The following is a 20,650-nucleotide window of genomic DNA, read 5'->3' on the forward strand; positions in this document are numbered from 1 at the left end:
TCCCTGCCCCAGTTCTTCTGCCCTCCCCATCAAGTTATGTCACCAGTCCTTCCACTCCTTCCTTCTCCTTGCCCACAGCCCACCCCTGCTGCTTACTTACCGATGCCAGGGGCTCCAGCAGGCCACGGGTTTTTTGGCTGGTGCCACTTGGCAGTAGCCCGGTCATGCGCTATGTGGCATCACATTTTGTGATGCCTTAGGTCATCACAAAATCATAGAATTGGGCTGCTACTCTCAAAACTTTCTGATTTCACTGTTGGGTAGACAGAGACAGATGCAAGCGAGAGAGAGAGATTATAATAGCATGCGTATCGTATGGCTGCACTGAATCTTTAGGTCCAAAGAAGGGAAAGATGATGATGATGATGATGATGATTAACAGTATTTATATACCACTTTTCAACAAAAAGTTCACAAAGCGGTTTACAGAGAAAAATCAAATAACTAATGGCTCCCTGTCCCAATAGGGCTCACAATCTAAAAAGATGCAAAAGAACACCAGCAGGTAGCCACTAGAAAAGACACTGCTGGGGTGAGGAGGACCGGTTACTCTCCCCCTGCTAAAAAACAGAGGAGCACCCACTTGAAAAAGTACCTCTTACTCAGTTAGCAGAGGTTATGTCACCATATATATTATATTATGTCACTATATTTTCAAGAAGGAAGTTTATGTTGGAGGAATCTTAAAAAGTGGTTTCCTCTTTGGGGGGAAGCAGAGTAGCTTCAGCAGCAGACCCCCCCTCTTACTGGGTACCAACCCAGGGAAGCTCCCACTGACAGCTAATCAGTGAAAGACAAACGACAATGGCTGGTTGAAGTTGCAAAAGAAAGTCATTTACTCACAGTTCCATAGAAGCATGTTTGCAGCATCTGATTATGATCAGAGGTTTCACTAACTTGAGATAGCAAGGCCCTAAAGCTGCCTCACCCTGCATGCCATGTGCTTCAAGATGGCAGCACCAGCAGAGCCCTGCTGTGTGCCATCTCAACAGGTCAGTGGTCAGTGTGGAAGAGAGGGGAGCAGAAGGGAAGTTTATAGGGTCTGGGCCACACCCCCACATAGGCCACAAAGGGGACAGGTAAAGAGTAGGGTCACTGGGCCATGGCTTAACCCTTTCAGGACAGTATCCTGCCACCTCTGGTCAGCAGTTGCTCCAAACTCCAACAGTTTATTCCTACCAGGTTAGGCCACTCAGTTTGTATAAGTGGCATGCTATAATTCAGTATAGCTTCCAAAGGAAGGTAAGTATGGCTACATGATTTAACATTGAAGATTTGGAAATAAAAACTCCCCCTGGATAGTTTTATGGTGTCAAAGACCCCCACTGCATTCAAGGACATACAGGCCTCACAGCCACATTTTGGTAGCAGTCTCTAGTTTTGAAGGCTTTCGCAAAGAAACAAATTCATGGGCTATGGGCCTATCAACAATTGTTAGCCAGGAGGGCAAAATTACTCCATTAAATGGAACCTCCCTGTTAAGAGGCAGTCTACCTTGGGATACCAGATTCTGGGAACAACCTACAAGGGAGGCGATTGCCTTCATATCTCGCTTGTACATTTCCCATGAGCATCCGGTTGCTTGCTTTTGGAAACAGAACTAGGTAGACTTTAGTCTGATCCAACCAGCCAGGTCTTATGACCCCCACCTACCCTTACCTGCTTACTTATCTACTAAGAAGAGAGCACAATGCAGCAAAGAAAGAAAGAATCCATTGTCAGCTTAAGTGGCAACTTAATTAAGGCTGCTGGAGGCAGTCTCACCCCAGGGGGCTCTTTGTCATGGAGGAAATTGAATCACTTTTTGAGCCCTGTAGGAATTAACACTTTCAATTCAGCTTTGAGATATTTCAGAGAGATGATGAGCCTCTCCCGGATGCAGGAGAATGCAGGAAGCTTGCTAAAATCTTTTAGTGCTGATCCTGCGGGCCTTCTACTCCCCAAATCTGGCTGACATTCCCTGGGCCACAGTTAATCTGATGGACAGCTCTGGGCTGCCAGCCTCTCTTAAGTGCAAACTTGCGCCTCTCAGGCTGTGACAGGGCTGACCTTTAGTCTTTGAGGAACTGCAATGATGCCCTCCACAGGCTCCAAGACTGGGGTGCCAAATACACTACATGTACAGTAGCGGGTCAAATAGCATTCATGCTGCCTGCTGAGAGCCAGAAGCGACATCGCTAAGGAGGAAGTGATATCATTAAGCAGGTGATGGCCAGGGATAAGCATTTTGTTCTCACATAGAAACTCATTAGCTGCAGATGACACAAGAGAAAATGTGCAAATCTTGTGCATATTCTCAAGAAATGGGAGAGCCCAATTATCGGCCGGCTGCCCTTTCAGCAGTGCCGCTCACCCAGTAGCTGAGAGGTGCTCTGTGAAGTGTTGAAAGGGCAGCCCACATGATAACTGGGCCCTCCCAGCATCTCATTAGCATCTCCCTTTCTCACCCCTCTTGCTCTGCTCCTTCCCCCATAGCATTCCTTGCCTTCTGACAGCCCAATCCTGAGCTGCCCGACCTGCAGTGCTGCCGCGGGGCCAAAATGGCTGCCGTGGCATCCAACCCACAACCAGGCAGCCCGTGGCGGCCCCTCAGGAGAAGGGGACTTTCATTCCCTTCTCCTGGGTAAGGGAAGCAGCCCCGTAATTGGGCTACTCAGTTCTACAGCAGCTCCTGGAGCTGCTGCAGAATTAGAGTCCTTTGTAGGACTGCGCTGTCCAATGTGGGCCTCAGGATCTGGTGGAGCCGAGCTCCATTGGTCCCTCCCTCCTCCCACCCCGCTTCCTCCCCTACCAAGTTTTCCATGGGGCTCAATACATCTTTCTTGTTAGCTTGAAATGGGAGGGGGATGGGAGGACGACTTCCTTCTTGGAGAGTTTGTTGAGCTCCACGTTCATCAGATTGGGGACTTCCTGGTGGGGTTGTGTTCCGCTTGGCCTGCCCTTCAAAATGGACTGAGGCATGGCTGCCTACTTGCAAGTAATGGCACAAGTCCTGCATTTCGGTTTCCATAGGGCTCTATACGTTTTCTTCATCAGCGATCAGCTTGTCAGTTTTGCAACCCGCCAAAAATCAGTCACGGCCCCACTTGGTGGGTCCTGACCCACAGTTTGAGAACCACTAGCATAATGTGTATCGGTTGTGCTGAATTTCAGTTATTGTGGCATGGACTTTGTAACATTTTGGGGTGGGGGGGCTGGATGCATGTATAGACTTGTTCACACTCAACCAGGAAGCCATTTTCCCCCCAAAGACCCCCACTGTGGCCAAGATGAGTTGGAGAACTTCCCTTCTGGTGGATTCTGGAAAAAAAGGCAACATTAGCTGCAATACTGTGGGGCAAGCCTGACACTGCAGCCTTCAGTCAGTCAGCCCCCCCCCCCCAAACACCTTTTAATCACCCCAAACAGCAGCCAGCTTGTCTCCTGAGAAGGTTATCTCTGCCACATTTCGGCTGGTTCCTGGAAAAACAGGTGGCGGCAGAGGGGGATGCATGGACGGAGAGGCATACTTTCAATTACCAGGGGCTGCTGTTGCTTTCACACAATCTCTCTGTCATTTGCGGTCCCCTCACATCCAGGCACTGAGAAACCTTTTCATTCCCTTTTGTGAGAGCATGTAAGGGCACTGTAGCACTGGCCCAGAGGCAGGGAAGAGGGAGATGTGGGGGGAGGGCCGGGAGGCGCCAAGCAGCATGTGCTTTTGAGATGCTGAGGGAGGAAGGAAGGCAGAGAGGAGGCTGGAGGCCATCAGGGCTTTCACATCCACAAGGCAGGGGCTGATTTCCATGGGAGAAGAGGCAAAAACTTACAATGCAGGTTTTCCCTTGATGAGGGCAACATCCAGGGACAATTTGCCTGTGTGAGCATGAACATATGAAGCTGTCTTCTGTTGAGTCCATGAAAGCCAAGTGGCCACACCCCATTACCACTCTAGAACTTGTGCTTCTTTCTCATCTTGAAGCTTGAGCTCTGATTTCTGCCTTTGCCCAGGACTGCCTTTGCTCAACCTTTCAGTACTGCTTTCCAGGTGGCATTTTGGCAATTAAGGTAAGCTTTCCATGAGCTGAACTTTCTCGACTTTGCAAGACAGCATTTCTGGAAGCTAATTAAAATAGGCCCAGTGTCGCAAACTTAGGGGGGTTTGGGGTACTCAGAGTTCTTAGTTCTCGAACCCTAAAGCCCTCAGGGCTTCTCTGATTAGTACTGCTACCACCCTGTATGTGCCAGTGCCTCAGTCCAGGGACACTGAGACCCTCTAGGTTTAACTCTATCCCTTGCAGGCACTGAGCGCTTTCTCCAATTAAAGCTTCAGTCCTCAAGTTACTAGACCTCAATGAGCACTTGGTAGCTTGCTGAACGGCTAGGCAGGATTCTGAACCTTTGTCCCCAACAGACAATGAAACAACTTGGTAAAAGAGATTTTAGTTTATTAAGTACATAAGGTTACATAAGGCAGCAAATGCTAGAGGCATAAACATCTAGGAAACATATCAGCAATAAAATAATAAAGCTAACTGGCTATCTCTATTAATCCCTATCTCTCACCTGGTTCAGCTTCTCTTGTAGATCTTTTAGCTCCAGGCTACCTGTGAGGCCAGATGCCCATGGTGGACAATGGAGTTCACAAGCGTGCAGGATGTTGCACCCAAAAACTCTGTCCTAGAAGGCCCCGCACACCCCTTGGGGCACTCATTATTATACTTCTTATGCTAATAGTGCTGAGGTGACTTCATACTTATTTAGACTGTCCAATCAGAAACTTTTGAGGACAGAACCTTCTTGGAGTGGGTCTGGTTGCTAGTCCTCCTAGTTCTAACCCCTCCGAACTGGAGATCCCTAGCTGCATTCCATTCTGCTTGATCAGGTGCCCCTCAGTCTACTGAGATGTTAATGGGTTGTAATTCTTGTTGTCTGTCCTTTCTGGCCAGCAAAGGAGAGACAACAATCTTTTTGTTTGTTTACTCACATTCTTGCAGTTAGGAACTGCTAGCCACTTCTCCGTTACTGACTTAGTTTGGTTCAGGCTTCACATGCTAACCTAGGCCTAACATGTACATATTCATGACACCCGGCAGACAGGAGAATTCAGAAAACAGGAGTGCTCTCTGCTTGCAAATGGTGACAAGCCTGTGCATTTGTACAGTGATTCTGATCTAAGACCTTGAGAGCAGACAGGCTTTGCAAGACCTTAGCTCCTTCACTAACAAGCTAAGCAAGAGTGATCTACATAAGAACTGAAAAGTGCCGCATAATAAAGACTGGATGTGTACTTCAATCCTGGGGATTTTGAGACATAGTAATGTTTTTGGGCACACTGAAAAAGGAGCAGAAAGTCTGGGACAACAAATGGAAGTTGACAGAAAGGCAAGCTAAAGAGGAACTTGAGGAATATATTGCCAAAACTCTGAAAACAAACACAGGGCCAAACATCTGTGTGCATCACTGAGGGGCAGACCAATCCTGAGCTGCCCGTTGTGCCGGGATTGCCGTGGTGCTGAAACGGCTGCTGCAGCATCCTGTGTGTAACAGGGCAGTCGCTGCCAGCTCCTTGGGGAAAGGGGACTTTTGTCCCCTTCCCCCAGTTAAGGCAAGTAGTCCCACAATGGGAATACTTGATTCTGCGGTACCCCTTGGGCTGCTGTAGAATCAAGAGCCTCAGTGTTGGGCCTGCAGCCTGACATGGAGACTCTGGATGAGGTGAAGCGGAGCTCCACTGGTCCCACCTCTCTCCCACCTCACTCCCTCCCCCAGCATGCCTCCCCACCCACTGTCCCCTGCCTCCCCCCGCCCCAGAACGCCTCCTCTGTGCCTCCTCCAATGCCCCCACCGACCTCTCCACCGCCCAGTAATTTGGGTGACCATGGAGTGGCAGACCAGCGGCGATCCACTGGCGCTAGCCCAGTGCCAGCCGACACTGAGCTAGCACCAGCGCTGGACCATCACCGAGGGCTGCAGACGTGCCTTACGGCATGTTTGTGACACTCACCGCCAGCCGAGCGCTGGTGGTACGAGCTCAGGATTGCGCTCTGAGTCACCTCAAGCAGCCGTTGGATGGGGACCTTAACATCCTGCCACTCCTTCAGCTCTCCCCACTCCCTGCATTTGAAAAGGAAGTATGGTGAAGGGGAAGAGGAAGTGCAAAGGAGAGGAGAGTGGTGGGCTAGAACATCTCCAGAGCGCTAGACTTTCTCATCTGCACTTCCTCTTCTACTCCATTCCCTTCTTCCCTTTTGAATCCAAATTGCACCAATTTAAAAGTCACAAAGGGTTAATCAAAACCCTTCCTCTGGGCTGGATGCTCCCTGCTCCCCCCCAAAAACAAGGTAGGGAAGAAAAACAGTTTTTGCTGGACAAGACAGCAATGCCCCCAAAGGAAGCCATGGACTGCAGCCTTAGGTATTAATTAGTTTTCGCTCAGGCTTGGTACAGAAAGATCTCAGGTTTCACCACAAGGCTGCAGGGACCGAGAAACAGTGGAGAAATTCTCCCTTTGAAAATATCAACCCCAGCCCTCATTCTGTTCTGTCTCTAGCACTAACAGGAACACGTTGAGCAGGGCACTCGGAACAGGCAAAAGAAAGTACAGTGCCCTCTCCATGAAGGCGACATTAACTTTCTGAATTCCTGCCTTAGGGTGATGGGTGATGACCTTAGAAGACAGATTTTAAAAGGATTTGGACAAATTTGTGGAGAAGCATAGGCTTATCAATGGTTAGTAGCTGCAATAGTTTAATGCAGGGGTCTCCAAACCCCAGCCTGGGGGCCAGATGCAGCACACGACAAGCCTCTATCCGGCCCACAGCCAGCTTCTTACCCCCTGAAAGCCTCTGGCCCACTTGGCCGAACATGACAGGAACTATGCTCTGGTTGTATCTGGAGGGTTTTCCAAGGGCCAGAGAGTATAATTAAGTTCATTTATTCACTTATTCATTTATTCTAAGTTCTATCTCTAATTTATTTATATAAATTATATATTTAAATTTTTTTTCCAGCCCTCAACGCCGTGCGGCCCTCTGGGCAAAAAGTTTGGAGACCCCTGGCTTAATGGAACCTCAAACCCTGGAGGCCTGTCGACGTCACACCCTGTTTTTGAGCATTCCATTACCCAGCTGTCCACTGTCGGAAACAGGATGCTGGGGTTGATGCAGGTTGTTCCTGTTCTTCTGTTCCTAATCCCTTGTGACATTCTCCTGTACAAGCCCCACTGAAATGAATAGGAACGGCACAGGAACATGACTAAACTCTTGTTGAGCATTCCTGTTCATTCCAGTGGTTCTTGGGCAAGAGAGCTTCCCAGGGGATGGTGCTCTTTGATTTTAGTAGATATTTGGACTACACAACTTGATGCAAATATTAAATTAGCCTATGCTGGTTTTAATAGCTTATAATCATGCATCAAGTAGGGAAGATAAACAAATGGGAGATTTCAAAGTTGGTGGGGGGGGGGGAGAACTGAAAATCTTCTTCCCCTTTTCAGTTTTTAAATTGTGCTGATTTCTCAGGGTATTTGTGGGATCGAACCAAAGGCCTAACCAGTCCAGTTTTCTGTTTCCACCAGAAGACAGCCTGATAGATTGATGATCTACATTTACCTTTATTTTTTTCTTAAATTATACCCTACCTTTCTCCCTACAGGGGACTCAAGGCAACTTACAAAAACTCATCAAGAACCAATCAATACAATCACAGATCTCTCTCTCTCTCTCTCTCTCTCTCTCACACACACACACACACACACACACACACACACACACACACACATGTGCCCAGAAACAAATGGGTAAATAGAAAAGAGAATGATGAGACAGGTTCATAAAGTCTTGCCACAGTCTAAACCCAGGCAGCTGCAGGATTTCAAAGGGTCTTCAAGGGCAGCCCCACTTGCAAGATGTTGCAGTAATCCAGTCAGGTCAGGTCCATCTCAGTCAGAAATGGGCATAGCTGATGCACCAGCCAGAACTTGGCAAAAAGACTCTGGGCCACAGCTGGCGCCTGGACATCCAGGACCAAAGGTGGGTCCAAAGTGTGAAGTGTGTCCTTCAAGGGGAGTAAAACCCCATCTAGACAGTGGCATAGCTATGCCGTCTGGCACATGGGGAGAAACAGGAAGTGCCTTTCTAAAGCCTCTGGAAGGCCTTCTGAGGCCCAGGGATGTTGCCATCTCGACCATCAGAAGGCCTGCCAGAAGCCTCAGAAAGGCACTTCCAATTTTCACTAAAACTGGAAGTGACTTTCTAAGGACTCTGGCGGGCCTTCTGAGGCCTTACAAGGCTTGGGGAAGGCTTCCAGGCCTCAGAAGGCATCCCCTGATACCCCCAGGCATGGCACCTTGGGCAATTGACCCCCTCAGTCCTCCTTAGCTATGCCAGTGCATCTAGAACAGGCTGAAACACCATCACTGAATCAGCAGGAGACAGGGAGAGTCTCTTTTTTTGTCTGGATTTAATTTTGGCTTGTTCATCCCTTCATTTACTCCACCCCACAAGCAGGGCAGGAAGGCAGTATCTCCTCTTCTCCCCCACCCCCACCACCATGATTTGTCTCCAGCATCTGGTCCTTTTACTACCTCTGAAGGGGCAGGTTTCATTCAGCTCCCCTGGCTACTGGGACCAGTAGCAACTCACTTTCTGCTCTCCAGCATGCACACACTTCCCTTCCCCACCCCAGGGACCAGGGATTGTAGTAAACCTCTACTAGATTAACTTTGCATTTCGCTATTTGATTCCCACCAATTGGCCATTATGTAGAGCGGGATAATGTCTCCCCCGGGCCCTCTTTAATTTTCTTGTAGTATCTAACTAGTGTAATGTATCCTCGCATGTTGTCCGCTGAATCTTTCATATTTAATTTCCTCCTCCTGGTATTCTAATGGGAACCACATGCAGGGTCTCTCTGTGCCTACCCTAATTTCTAGAAATGTTAGATAACTGGGGCTCCAACCCACCAAAAAGTCATGCCTCTCCAGTTCTCATGTGCTTCCTCTTAATCCCAGAGCCATGAGTCAGGCTCTGATTTCTTAATGGAGAAAGAAGAGCACGGATTGTGAGATTGATTCCCCCACTGGCCCTCCCTCGCTTGAGAAATGCCTTGTTGAATCAGACCAGAAACTCATCTGGTCTGATGCTCTGTTTCCAAAAGTGCCTCTGGGAAGCTCACAAGTAGAGCATAACAGTGATGGTCTTTCCTTATTGTGCATTCCCAGCATTTTATACGGGGATAGACTGCTACCATGCATGGAGGTTCCACTTTAGATTGTGAGGACAAGGAACAATTTACTGATTAATTTTGCTATGTAAACTGCTTTGTGAACTCTTTTTTGTTGAAAAGCAGTATACGTATAAATATTAATATAAATAATAATAATTTAGTATATCATGGCAAATTCCTCCATGCGTTTAATCCCCTTGACATGGAGGCTCTATAGCTGCATCTGCCACACACATCTGTCATGAACTTGCCGATTTGATGGGTACAAGAGACAGAGTCTTCAGTGCGGCAGCTCCTTACTTACTGAATGTTTTCCCCAGAGAGATCCAGCTGTCTCTCTTATTGACTATCTATAGGCAAGAGACACAAGGTATTTTTATTCCAGGAGGTTTTTCACTTTATGACTTGATTCTGTGGTTTTATATTGCTATAGTTTTAATTTCGTTGCTTCTGCTGTTTTTATGTGTTTCTTTACTCTTGCAAACCACTTTGGGCGCAATCCTAACCCCTTATGTCAGTGCTTTCCAGCACTGGCATAGCGGTGCCAATGGGACGTGTGCTGTATCCTGCAGTTAAGTGTCACTCACAGAGGCCTCCTCAAAGTAAAGGAATGTTTGTTCCCTTACCTCAGAGCTGCATTCCCCTTATGTCAGTGCTGGAAAGCACTGACATAAGGGGTTAGGATTGTGCCCTTTGTTGTGTAATGCATCCACTTTGTTGCAAGCACCTAGTGGCAGTGAGTTCCACCTATGAACTGTGCATTTTGAAAAGGACAAGGAGGCTGTCTCTTTCAAATTCTGAATCTATTATTATTATTATTATTATTATTATTATTATTATTATTATTATTATTATTATTAAGTATATAATACTTATATACTGCTTTTCAACAAAGTTTACATAGCAAAATAAGGGCCCAATCCTATCCAATTTTCCAGTGCTGGTGCAGGTGCGCCAGTGGGGTGTGTGCTGCATCCTGTGGTGGGAGGGGCAGTCACTGGGGTCTTCTCAAGGTATGGGGACATTTGTTCCCTTACCATGGGGCTGCATTGTGGCTACACCAGAGATGGAAAGTTGGATAGGGTTGGGCCCTAAATGGTTCCTTGTCCCCAGAGGGCTCACAATCTTAAAAAATGAATAAATAAATTATAATACAGAAAAGAGACCAGCAACAGCCACAGGAAAAAACACCATGCCGGGGTGGACTCTACTGAGTCCGCTTACTTGAGTGGCCACTTACTTGAGTGGCCGTTAAGTGACTCCCACTAGTGGGTGCTATGGCAAGAATGATCTGCAACATTCAGGTCCAGCTCAAGATGTCCCCCTGCTTGAAGTGGCACACCAGATGCTGCTGCCCCCTTTGCCAAGCCAGTGCCCCTTATGAAGTGGGAGCTTCTGCCTTCACTGCTCTCCCCACTTTCGAGATCTGAAAAAGATCAAGAGAACAGAAGAGGAAGTGTGGAGGAGAGGAGTGTACTGGACTAGATTCCTTCACACTTCCTCTTCTGCTCCGTTCCACTCTTCCTTTGTGGCAACTACTGAACCGATCCAGGTTTAGTATGGAACCAGTGGAAGCTAGTAGCCATTCCATACTCTTGCATGTGGAGTGCAGGAATGTGGTCTCGTGCCTAGGATGCACTGTCATAGTCAGAAACCTCATGATCTGAGGCTGGGCCCAACCCAGCAAGCTGCATGGGACATGAGCACGCAGGCCTTAGAGCTCTCACGAGGTACAGAAAGGAATAAGGAGGATGCAACATCGTCCTCTGTGGTTGGCGGGCAAGGTGAAGCCTCTGGAAAAGATACATGTGATCAAAACAGAGGGATTCTGGCCAGCTCCCTTTGCAATGTGGCCAATGGGACTAATCACGCTCCATCTTATGAACTTGAGGATTCTGGACTGGAGAACATTCTCTTTGGGTGTGGATTCAAGGCTAGCCAAGGCCTTAACAATATGATCCCATGACCCCTTTGCCTACCAAGCCTTTGGTGAGTGTGTGTGTCTTTTGGCTAGACAGCTTTGCTACACTCCCTCATGCAGGGCTCCAGGGGTGCCCAAACTCCGGCCCGGGGACCACTTGCGGCCCTCAGAGGCTCCCAATCAGGCCCTCGGGGAGCCCCCAGTCTCCAATGAGCCTCTGGCCCTCCAGAGACTTGCTGGAGCCCATGCTGATGAGATGCAACTGCTCCCAGCATGAGGACGACTGTTCAACCTCTCACCTGAGCTGTGGGATGTGTGATGCAGCAGTGGCAGCAAAGGAAAGGCTGACCTTGCTTTGTGAAAGGTCTTTTATAGGCCTTGAGCTACTCACCTTCATTTATTCCATATAAGTTCCATAAGTTCCAAGTAGGTTATTCATTAATAACCTTCATTTATTCATATAAGTTCCATCTCTAATACATTTATTTATGCAAATTTATTCAAATTTTAAATGTAAATTAATTCTTTCCCCCCCCCCCCCGGCCCCTGACACAGTGTCAGACAGATGATGTGGCCCTCCTGCCAAAATGTTTGGACACCCCTGGGCTAGACCAACAAAAGCAGTCGCCTCAGGCAGCAGAAAGGGGGCACACACTTCCACCTGCCCTTCTCCTCTCACCTAATAAATGGGAAAAGGAAGACAGGGACAAAACAAAAGTGTGGAAGAAAATAGAGCAGTGGGCTCATCAGATGAGGGGGGCCAGCATTTAGCATGCCAGGAGGTTTTTGGGCCAGCCCTACCCTCAGGAGCCCAACTCCAAGACTTCTGCACTAAATATTCTCCTATTTCACAGAGCCAGAAACGTTGATGGGGTAGCAACCTTCCCCCTGCAAACATGTCCATTCTGGGAACAGTCACCATTTTGTAATCCAGTTCAGTGCCGTTTTCATCTTGGAGTACTTTGCTTTGCTTCTTCCTGGATTAGTCCCATGGCTGGTGCCACCCAATCCATGAACATAATGGGATCACATCAGGAGTGAGGCCACTGAGGAACATGTTTGCAGACGTTCTCCCAAACCAGCCCAAAAGGGAGGCATTTGGAACACGGTGGGAAAGCATTGTGGAAAAGGAGCTATCTTGGCTCAGCTCCCCCCTCCCCTAGACCGTGTCCCCAGCGAGAGGTTGCTTGCACAAGTTACGTGCTGTTCCATTAAGGAAGCGTGTGAGCTTTCCTCGCTTCCCGCTCGCTGAATATTTCACCCATCTCCGCGTTTTTGATCATGCTTCTCGCTAGAGTGGAGAAGGCTTTGAAGGTTCTCCACCTGCCTTTGCTTTTAACTCCAAACTGGGGAGGAATAATTAATTATCCACGAGACGTTAAATGGCCAAATGAACTCGGTTGCCACTCATGGTGGATAATGGATGGAAGAGGCTGGGAGCAGGTGGGGGGAAGTTTGTCGACAAGAATGACGGGAAATGTTCCTTTTAATGCAGCTTGCCCAGGAAAAGTTCTAAGTGGACTGTAGCCCATGCATTAGAAAGGTCCATCTCCTTCCCTCCAACTGTTCATGCCACCTCCAACTTGCAGCTTAAAGTGACCACGCCACTTGGTCTCGTGACAGGCCCATATCTGTTATGTTCCTTGTGTTGGGACAATGGTCAGAGCTCACCTAACACCACCCTCAGGGCACAGAGCCAGCCTAAGACCTCCCAGAGCCTGACACAATGCAGCAAATGCCACCAGGACTCCTAAGAGCTGGCACTGGGCCCAGGGCAAGATGCCTGAGTGGGCCTCCCTTCCTACATTTTCCTACAAAACAGATATTACTACATTTTTAAACAAGTGTTTAATTGACAGTTTTATCTTAGCGTGAGCAAGATTGAAACAACTGTAAATGAAAACATTTATCAGAGTGAAATAATTTTATCGTGGACCAGGCCCCCTGGAAGCCTGAGCCCTGGGAATTTTGCCCTCCCCCCAAATGCCACACCCCCTTGCACTGTTTGGCAACTTTCAGTCTCGAAAGACTATAGTATAAGCCTACAGCACCCGGAGAACTCTATGGAGAACTCGTGCAAGGAAAGCGCCCTATAGGTAGACCACAGCTGTGATACAAGGACATCTGCAAGAGGGATCTGAAGGCCTTAGGAGTGGACCTCAACAGGTGGGAAACCCTGGCCTCTGAGCGGCCCGCTTGGAGGCAGGCTGTGCAGCATGGCCTTTCCCAGTTTGAAGAGACACTTGGCCAACAGACTGAGGCAAAGAAGGAAGGCCCGTAGCCAGGGAGACAGACCAGGGACAGACTGCACTTGCTCCCGGTGTGGAAGGAATTGTTGCTCCCGAATCGGCCTTTTCAGCCACACTAGATGTTGTTCCAGAACCACCATTCAGAGCGCGATACCAGAGTCTTTCGAGACTGAAGGTTGCCAACAGCAACAGCACCGGGTATTCCCAAGCGGTCTCCCATCCAAGTACTAACCAGGCCTGACCCTGCTTAGCTTCTGAGGTCAGATGAGATCAGGCATGTGCAGGGTAACAGTTGCTGTTGTAGCTTGCCATTCCAACAGGTGTCCTCCTTGTCCCAGGCACTGTCCCATTGCTTCTCCTCCCCCACATTCCTTGCATTTGAAAAGGAAGCATGGAAGGGAGGAGAATGGTGGCCTAGAGAGTACCGAATCTCCAGCGCTTTAGCTCACCATTTTCTCCTCAACACTTCCTCCTCATTTCTGTCCTCCCCTTTCGAAATTCGAGGAGAATGAAGAGGAGTAGCAGACAAAGCCACTGAAGCTGTTAGGCTGCCTAAAGCAGCACATAGCTCTGCGGACTCCCACACCAGCTCTGCTGCACCCCCCCCCAATCCACCATCCTCCTTACCTGGGTCTTTGTGCTTCATGGACTCTTGAATCAAAGCAGGAAATGTGAAGCATGCAGGGATTGCTCTACATTTTCTTCTTTGTTCCTGCAATGCTTGCTTTGTATAAGAGCCCACACGGAGGAAAGGGCAAGCTCGCTCCTTCTCCTGCTGGGCTCTTTTATGGAGAGGAAGGTGGGTGGAGGAAGGCGAGGGAACCAGGTTGTAGCCATCTCACTCCTTCCTTCTTGTGGACTCTTTACACAAAGCAGGCAACGAAGGGTGTGTTGGGAGCTCACCCCGCATTGCCTGCTCTGGGTGAAGAGCCAGGTGGAGACAGGCCAGTCAGGAGGCTGGTTCCATCCATGGCCAGCAGAGTGGGGGGAAGTGTCGGGTGTCTGTTTGCTGCCCCTCCACTTGAGTCTCAGTTCACGGCCCAATGCGAAGGGGCTCATTTGCATCATAGATGGCAGCAAAGGTGGGGAGACTGTGGCTGTGGGCAGGACACCCCCTGCCAACCTGTCACCTAAGAAGACCTTCTCTGTTGATCTCATGCACAGACCAGGGGCACACAACAAGCACGTGTTATGTGAGCCCCCACCCCTATTCAGCCTTCAAGGGGCTGCCTGAAGTTCATTGCCGAACTGTTAGGTCAACCTGATCAATGCTAGCAAGTTCTGAAGTAACTTTAATAGGGTGCAATCCTATCCTGCGCTGGAACAGGCAAACCAAGAGGCTTACGCTGTATCCGCCACAGGATAGGGGCCCAAAGTGGCTCAGCCAAAGGCAAGGGGAAACTTTTCTCCTTACCTATGGGTAAGGCACTGTGGCCCCTATGGGTCTCCTCAGACTTGCACCACCTCCTGAGGTGGCACAAGTCCGATGAGAGCGGAGTGGCTTGAAGCTGTTCTGAACTCCCTGGGAACAGGGGTTGGGATCGGGCATAACTGCTGGGTCCCAGCCCCACCTCCCGCTCCCCACCTGCCCACCCCAGGGCACTCACTGCCTGCCCTTCCCCCACCTTGGAAAGCGTTCCTCCCGCCTACTCCCCACCCACTCCAGAGCCTTGCATCAGCCCAGGTGGGCTGACGCAAGGCTTGGTGCCTCCATCAGCGCTGAGGCTTGTGTCAGCCTCCACAGGCCAGCACGCCTCTGCATGCCAGCCTTGCTGACTCCTGAGGAGGCGCAAACATGCCTTACGGCATATTTGCAACCCTCCTGGGCCTGCACAAGGGACTTGCGCCAGCCCAAGGGTGCCTCTGGATTGTGCCCTTAGGGCACAATCCTAACCCCTTATGTCAGTGCTTTGACATAAGGGCAATGCAGCTCTGAGGTAAGGGAACAAACATTCCCTTACATTGAGGAGGCCACCATGAGTGACACCCAACTGCAGGATGCAGTGCATGTCCCATTGACACCACTATGCCAGTGCTAGAAAGCACTGGCATAAGGAGTTAGGGTTATGCCCTTAGTTGCACAAGCACCAAGGTACAAACAAGAGAAGCAGAGAAGCACCACCCTCTCAAAGGCCTAGATGTCTCTCTTATAGCCTCAATGCCTTCACCTCCTTTCCCCTAAAATAGGCATATGTGCTGCCCTCCTTCCTTGAGTCCAGATGTTTACCTCAGGGCAGGTCCTGGCTAGCTTAGTTATCCAACTGGTAATATGATTTTACATAACCCAGTATAATTCAGCACAGCTGACAATTCAAAATGGAGTCACTCTTGCGCTAATCACAGGGAAGTAACTAAGACAATCACATCACACAAGGAGCCCTGGTTTGGCCCCTGTTGCTGTTCCATCTCATCATTGTCTTACCTGTAGAATTCATTGCCGCATACTACTAGCTTACGAACATTTTTTTTTTTTAAGGGGAGTAGACACATTCCTGGTGGATACCTTCATGTTCAGCGGCACAATACCTCTGGGTACCAAACTTTGGAGAGAAACAGCAAGGAAGGGCCTTTATGTCTTGCTTATGGCATTCCCAGAGGCATGCTGGAGACAGGAAATTGGATTAAGTGGACCCACTTTGGTCCCATCCAGTACGGCCCTGATGTTATTATCCACTTCTGGAGTCTGGAGGCCCGATGCTTTTGGATCACGTGGGGCCCTTCCTTGGCCACTGAAAATGGAGCCTCCAGGAGTAACTAAAGCAGGAGCAGACGGGAAGCAGCTGCTTCTGTGCGCTTGGCTCATTTGTTACTGTCGGCCTCCGGCAGAGAAAAGCTGCTTTGCAGGCAGAGTTTCCCTAAGAGGAGGAGAAGCATGGCTTGCGTGAGGATGTCGACCCTGACTCCAGGACTTCTTGCTGACTCTGAAGTTGGCCAACGGCAGCTCAGCCTCACTACCCACAAGGTCCTGAGGCTTGACTGATGCAGCGGGTGGGTGAGTGATGGGCCCTTCCCACCCTCTGCAGCCTTTGGGGGAGAAGGCAGATGCCACGGTGGGGCTCTCCATATCGCATTTCTCCAAAGATCTCACCTCCATTGTTCCAAGTCTACTGAATACAGAGATGTTCTGAAATGAAACGGGAGGAACAGCCATCCTGGCTCTGCTGTGACTGCCCTCCAGGAGTGGGGGCATTAATGGGATCTCAAAACCAGCACATAAAGAGGGAATTGCTCTACCCACACAGCTCATTCTCCCTTTGTACCGAGAGTACTATCCTATCCCATGCTGAGGCTGGATACTGGAAAGGCTTGGCAGGAGTCCACTTAGGGAACAGAACCATGGATTGTTCACTGGGCAGATTTGGGCTGGATATAGGGCAATCAAGGTCTGCAAATGAGCATGTTGCTCCAGCAACAGTTTGGCGCCAACTAAGGGCTTAAGGAGCCCTGCTGGCAGCGAGGGAAAGGAGTCCCTTTGAAAAACTGTTGGTTTTCCTTATTTCTTGCCCTATTTCTCAAGCCCCCATCAGACATGCAGTTATTCCATGGGAAAAATGCATCTGTGAGTTGCATCCACATGTTTCAGCCCATGCGGGATTTGCAACCACACAATCGGTCCGACCCAGGGGTTTTATCAAAGGTCAACAAAGGGGGTCTTGAAGGGAGTGAGCGTAGAAACCACGCTTTCATTACACTTTTGTGCAGCAATAAGTGCAAGGGGAAACAGCTCAGTCCATTGCTTTTTGTGCTTGCAATCTAAAACAAGATCCAGCTGGCAAAGCAATCTCTCTTTAATCTCTAGTCCAGGGGTGCCCAAACCCCAGCCCTGGGGGCACTTGCGGCCCTCGAGGCCTCTCAATGCGGCCCTCAGGGAGCCCCCAGTCTCCAATGAGCCTCTGGCCCTCCAGAGATTTGTTGGAGCCCACACTGGCCCGAAGCAACTGCTCTCAGCCTGAGGGCAACTGTTTGACCACTTGCGTGAGCTGTGGGATGAGGGCTTCCTCCACTGCTTGTTGTTTCATGTCTGTGATGCAGTAGCAGCAGCAAAGGAAAGGCCAGGTTTGCTTTGCGCAAGGCCTTTTATAGGCCTTGAGCTATTGAAAGACCTTCATCCATTCATACAAGTTAATCTTTAATATATTCATTTATGTAAACGTATGTAAATTTATTCAAATTTTAAATGTAAATTAATTCTTTTTTCCCCTGGCCCCCAACACAGTGTCAGAGAGACGATGTGGCCCTCCTGCCAAAAACTTTGGACACCCCTGCTCTAGACAATCCCTATAAACATAGTCACTCACACACACAAATACTCTTGCTTGCATACAGCTCGAGTGGCCAACCCAAGTTGATAGCAGATGCAATGGCAGGTCAGTGAAGCTGGTGGTGCACCACAACCTTGCTGCTGGGGGTGGGCTTCTCCCTTTGGCTCAGATCCAGGGTGACTGGATGTCATAACTGCAAAAGAGAACGAGGCACCCCAAAATGTAGGGCATCCAAGAAAAATGTAGGACATGACAAAATAAAAGTTAAAAGCACTCATACTATATATTGATCTCATGTGGTTAACTGAATCACTGTATTACTTATTATTGAATTTAAAGCTATGACGCCTGCATTGGCTCAGTCATGTCGTGAGAATGGATGATGGCCGGATCCCAAAGGATCTCCTCTATGGAGAACTCGTGCAAGGAAAGCACCCTACAGGTAGACCACAGCTGCGATACAAGGTCATCTGCAAGAGGGATCTGAAGGCCTTAGGAGTGGACCTCAACAAGTGGGAAACCCTGGCCTCTGAGCGGCCTGCTTGGAGGCAGGCTGTGCAGCATGGCCTTTCCCAGTTTGAAGAGACACTTGGCCAACAGACTGAGGCTAAGAGGCAAAGAAGGAAGGCCCATAGCCAGGGAGACAGACCAGGGACAGACTGCACTTGCTCCCGGATTGGCCTTTTCAGCCACACTAGACGCTGTGCCAGACCCACCTTTCAGAGCGCGATACCATAGTCTTTTGGGACTGAAGGTTGCCAACAACGATGTTACATATAATTTGTTAACTACAAGAATGCCTGCAGGGGATCACTCACCGGGAAAAGGAGGATATTTAAGTTCATTTCCAGGACATTCGTGCCAAAAAAGAGGACATGTCCTGAATAAAGAGCATGTCTGTTCACCCTGCTCAGATCCTGCTTGCTGGTTTTATAGTCCTATTGACATCATTTTAGTCATGGGATTTTTTCCTCATATTGGGCACTGAGACCCAGTGGCGTCGCTAGAGGGGTGCAGGCCACACCAGGTGATAAGCACGGGGCGGGTGGGGGGGTGACACCATTACTGGTCAAAATTTTAAAAATCTTCAAATATTTTCAAATAATACCATCGTGTTATATATCATTCAATGCGTAATTTCATGCTGAATGCAATGAAATAAACAGCGCTGAAATATCTCTATTCTGATAAAAGTTATAGCCAAAAAAACCAGCACGGCAGGGCAATGGTACATCACCATGCCCACTGCCTAGGGCATTGCCCCACCCACTGCACAGGAGGAGGTCCATCATGGGGGTGATGTGCTGGCCTCTCGTATGGGGTGCCACAAACCCTAGCGATACCGCTGCTGACTCCTCTAACTGACCTTGTGCCCATCCTGTTGCCCAGCTGGCCTACACTCAACTCCACCTCTGCTGGCTCTTTTCACGGCTTGCACAGAGGCAAGGCTTCTTGTGTGTCCCCAGTATTAAGATATGTTTTTTCAATGCGGACACATGCACACGCATCCAGGTTCAGGGCACTTCAAAGAGCTCTGATGATAGGACAGCCCCACCCTGGTCTTTCCCTGCCTCTGCCTCCTACCATATACAGGTGTTCTCCACTTAACAATGGGGATACATTCTTCGATCCCTGTTATCCGATTAGGTCATTAAGTGAACATTCAGTCCAATCTATTGCCTTTGTTGTGTAAACAGACACTTCCTGCCAGACACCAGTTGGCTGCCCAGGCTACTGGAGATACATGGCCTCTTCTTTGCATTAAGAGCCTCTCTGTTGTGTAAACAGACACTCTGCTGCAGGCGATGGGAGATGCAATTGCCTCATTAAGAACATAAGAACAGCCCCACTGGACCAGGCCATAGGCCCATCTAGCCCAGCTTCCTGTATCTCACAGCGGCCCACCAAATGCCCCAGGGAGCACACCAGATAACAAGAGACCTCATCCTGGTGCCCTCCCTTGCATCTGGCATTCTGACATAACCCATTTCTAAAATCAGGAGGTTGCGCATACACATCATGGCTTGTACCCTGTAATGGATTTTTCCTCCAGAAACCTGTCCAATTCCCTTTTAAAGGCGTCTAGGCTAGACGCCATCACCACATCCTGCGGCAAGGAGTTCCACAGACCGACCACACGCTGAGTAAAGAAATAATTTCTTTTGTCTGTCCTAACCCACCCAACACTCAATTTTAGTGGATGTCCCCTGGTTCTGGTGTTAAGTGAAAGTGTAAAGAGCATCTCTCTATCCACTCTGTCCATCCCCTGCATAATTTTGTATGTCTTAATCATGTTGCCCCTCAGGCGTCTCTTTTCTAGGCTGAAGAGGCCCAAATGCCGTAGCCTTTCCTCGTAAGGAAAGTGCCCCAGCCCCGTAATCATCTTAGTCGCTCTCTTTTGCACCTTTTCCATTTCCACTATGTCTTTTTTGAGATGCGGCGACCAGAACTGGACACAATACTCCAGGTGTGACCTTACCATCGATTTGTACAACGGCATTATAATATTAGCTGTTTAAGAGCTAATTAAGAGCATCTTTACTGTGCTTTAACCATATATGCGGTCTGTAGTTAAGCAAATGGTTGTTAAGTGTGCATTTAAGCGAATGGTTGTTAAGCGGCGCACGCTGGTATACCCAGGTTCATGGCATTTCAAATTGCTCTGAGTAGATGCCCCTCCTGTGTATTTAGGAATTTTGGAAGTCCCTCTGCAAACCAGAATGCCCCTTGTTTAATTGTCATTGTCACTGCAGGCATTGTCAACAAGGGGACCAATGCAAGTGGAGAAACCACAAGCAAGAGGGCAGAGAAGGTTGCCTTCTAAAGCCAAAAACAAGGGGAGGGCAGCGAAGGAGAACTCCACCAGGGAACCAGTCTAGGGCGCCATCTCACCTTGAGTTGAGAAGCTGAGTTGAGAAGATGCACAATGTAAAAACTGCATGAGTTTTCATATGTGCAAAACCCATGTGGAAGATTCAGAACTCATGGGATGAAAAGGGAAAAAGCTATTG

The 20,650-nt window shown here is 49.0% G+C and overlaps 1 protein-coding gene and 1 pseudogene across 1 annotated transcript in view; one reads left to right on the forward strand and one right to left on the reverse strand.

Moving 5' to 3' along the window:
• The first annotated feature begins 5,679 nt into the window (after positions 1-5,679).
• Positions 5,680-20,650, forward strand: part of SEZ6 (seizure related 6 homolog) — a 157,655-nt gene continuing 142,684 nt past the window's right edge. The window contains exon 1 of the mRNA XM_066636448.1: positions 5,680-5,971. Within this exon, the coding sequence (XP_066492545.1) occupies positions 5,680-5,971 (292 nt within the window). The remainder of the gene's footprint in view (positions 5,972-20,650) is intronic.
• LOC136659525 (5S ribosomal RNA) lies at positions 13,558-13,677 on the reverse strand (annotated as a pseudogene).

The sequence above is a fragment of the Tiliqua scincoides genome, chromosome 8 (genome assembly GCF_035046505.1).
Source record: "Tiliqua scincoides isolate rTilSci1 chromosome 8, rTilSci1.hap2, whole genome shotgun sequence".
NCBI lineage: Eukaryota > Metazoa > Chordata > Lepidosauria > Squamata > Scincidae > Tiliqua > Tiliqua scincoides.